Source organism: Pterocles gutturalis, unplaced genomic scaffold (genome assembly GCF_000699245.1).
Source record: "Pterocles gutturalis isolate BGI_N339 unplaced genomic scaffold, ASM69924v1 scaffold14012, whole genome shotgun sequence".
NCBI classification, from domain to species: Eukaryota; Metazoa; Chordata; class Aves; order Pterocliformes; family Pteroclidae; genus Pterocles; species Pterocles gutturalis.
Window position 1 is genome coordinate 1 of NW_010112944.1, and position 2570 is coordinate 2570.

Sequence of the window (2570 nt, forward strand, 5' to 3'; positions counted from 1 at the left end):
TTCCCATCCAACCCCATCCCAACCCGTCTTGACCCATCCTGACCCACTGCAACCTGTCCTGACCCATCCCATCCTGACCCATCCCGACATATCCCATGCCAACCCTGTCCAATCCCAACCCCATCCCATCCTACCCTGCCCCATGTCATCCCCTGCTACCCCTTCCCATCCCACCCCGTCCCATCCCGCCCTTTCTGCCCGCAGTACGCCATGCTCCTGTCCCTCATCTTCCTCATCGTCCTGGTGGCTGCCGTCGTGGGGTTCGTCTTCAGGCACGAGGTGAGTCTGGGTGGCTGCAGCTGTGTCCCAGTGCTGCAGAGCAAGTTTGGTGCTGGTTTTAACCCAAGTGCAGTGCAGATGTTGCTGGAGGGACAGAGGTGCTGTTGGGAGCGGTGCTTAGTTGAGCTAAGATGGGGTTAAAACAGCCCAAGGAGCAGCTTGGTCCCCGTAAGGGTGAGGATGAATGTGGGCTCCACCTGGCACAACATGCTGTCCTTCCACCAGAACGGACAAAATAGCCCTGGACTTTAATTTCTGGCTTTGGTCTGTCTTCTGCAATAATGTCTGTAATTAAAGCTCCTCTGAGGGTTCCCACACCGTGGAGCAGCCTGCTGGGGGGGGGAGTTGGCACAGTGTGGATCCTTGTTATTACACACAGCATCCCTGCTGCCACAGCGCATCCCAGCCTGCCCTTTAATATGGGCTTTAATTGCCGGGGTGGTGGGGAATGCACCCTGGCCACGGCTGGAGTAAAAAAACCAAGAGGTGACTAACCCAGGGCTGCGGGTCCTGGAGCGCGGGAGGGGACGGCAGCGCCGCAGAGACCTCTCTCTTGCAGATTAAGACGAATTTTGAGAGTAACCTCAACCTGGCCTTGAGGGATTACAACGTGACCGCGGATCGGCACAGCGAGGCTGTCGACACCATCCAGAGAACTGTGAGTGCCACGGGCCGGTGTCTGGCTGGCAGCGGATGGGTGCACTTGCCTCGTCCTGGGGTGTCCCCTGCAACCCCCTGTGTTACTGGCATCCCCGTTGCAGTGCTGGTGGTCTTCTGCACCTGGGAGGAGATGCTGGGTGGTAGTGGTGGTAGGACAGGGGGGTCAGTACCCTGGTGTGACCATGCTTCCCCAAATGTGCTTCCCCCTCCAGCTGCACTGCTGTGGGGTGCAGAACTACTCGGACTGGGAGAAGACCGAGTACTTCACCCAGAGGGGCATCCCCCGGAGCTGCTGCAAGAGCCAGGACGACTGCTCGGAGAAGGATCTGAAAGACCCCAACAAAGCCAAACTGAAAGTGTTTGTGGATGTAAGTTAGGTTCAGAAAAATCCCCCTGTCAGTCCTGGAGGTGGAGAGGGCAGAGCTGGTGGGTGAAGGGCTTGCCCTTCCCTGGGAGGCTCGAAAGGAGAAATGCTCTCTTAATGCAGACACCCCGTGGCCCAGGGAGGCAGGGGAAGGGAATGGAGGAACAAACCCTCCCTCATGTCTGAGGTTCCCCCCCCCACTCCTTCCTTGGGGGTCAGGGACCAGCTGGACCCAAGTGTTTGTGCTCAGAGCTGCGTGTTTTGGAGAACAGGGGAATAAGGAGGTCATTTCCCAGTGAAGTTCATTTTGGCAGCCATGACGTCTTCCAAGGGCAAAGTCCTGACCCGGTGGTGAATAGGGATGACCTCATCCCCAGGGATGGTTGGGTGATGCAAGGGACAAGGGACGTTCCTCTGAGTCACCTTGCTCAACCCAATGCTGCCGCTGCTGCTGGGGGCAGCCCAAGGGCAGCACTCCCCCGATAACATGCCTGGTTGGCACAGTGCTGATAGGGAAATGACTTTGCCGAGGTCAGGCAGGATGGTGGTGGCCAGAAGCCTGCTGCCTGCATGGGACCATCTTCCCCTGGAGCTGCTGGTTTGTGCTCCAGGAGGGTGAAAAGCACTGGACCCACGTGCTCGCTTTCCCTCCCCTACAGGGTTGTTTTTTCCTGGTAACGTCAACAATGGAGTCAAAAATGAGTGTTGTAGCTGGGATCTCCTTTGGCATCGCCTGCTTCCAGGTAACTCTCCCTCGCTGGCTAGCGCAGGAATAGAGTGACGCTAGCGTGTCTGCGGAGGTATTTAATTTCTGTGCAAAGTCTGGTGTGTGTACCAGAGGCACAGCCTTTTGCAGCCAGGGAGGAGCAGCAGCAGCTATTCTGCAGATTCCCCTTGGGTTTAATCTCACCATTGGACAGTCTCCAGTCTCTCAAACCCAGGGCTGAAGCACCAGCTCTGCTTCTGGGTGCCTGGGTTATCTGAGAAGAGCTCCTGTCTGAAACAACCACCTTAACCCAAACGGAGCCTGTGCTGCATCAGGTGAACTCCCCACATTTGCTGTTAGCGGGGATCAAATCTCTCCCTTCCTTTTCCTCCCCACTGACCTTCATTTTTATCAGGAAGGCGTTTTGGCATCACTGCTGGGTCCCTGTGAGCACCCGTGGGGCAGTGCTTGTGCTGGCGGCTCACGCCCTGCACGCTGCCTTCCCCCGCGATTGCTTCCTCTCCCTCCTGCTCCCAGCCTCTCCTGTACTTACCCTGCAGG

At 57.3% G+C, this 2570-nt stretch overlaps 1 protein-coding gene across 1 annotated transcript in view; it reads left to right on the top strand.

The window, feature by feature from the left end:
• Positions 1 to 204: 204 nt before the first annotated feature.
• The window catches only part of TSPAN6 (tetraspanin 6), a gene marked incomplete at its 5' end in the record, with an annotated part of 3642 nt that continues 1276 nt past the window's right edge, over positions 205 to 2570 (top strand). Inside the window, 4 exons of the mRNA XM_010074264.1 lie at positions 205 to 279; positions 839 to 937; positions 1152 to 1307; positions 1963 to 2046. Coding sequence (XP_010072566.1) covers positions 205 to 279; positions 839 to 937; positions 1152 to 1307; positions 1963 to 2046 — 414 coding nt within the window. The remainder of the gene's footprint in view (positions 280 to 838; positions 938 to 1151; positions 1308 to 1962; positions 2047 to 2570) is intronic.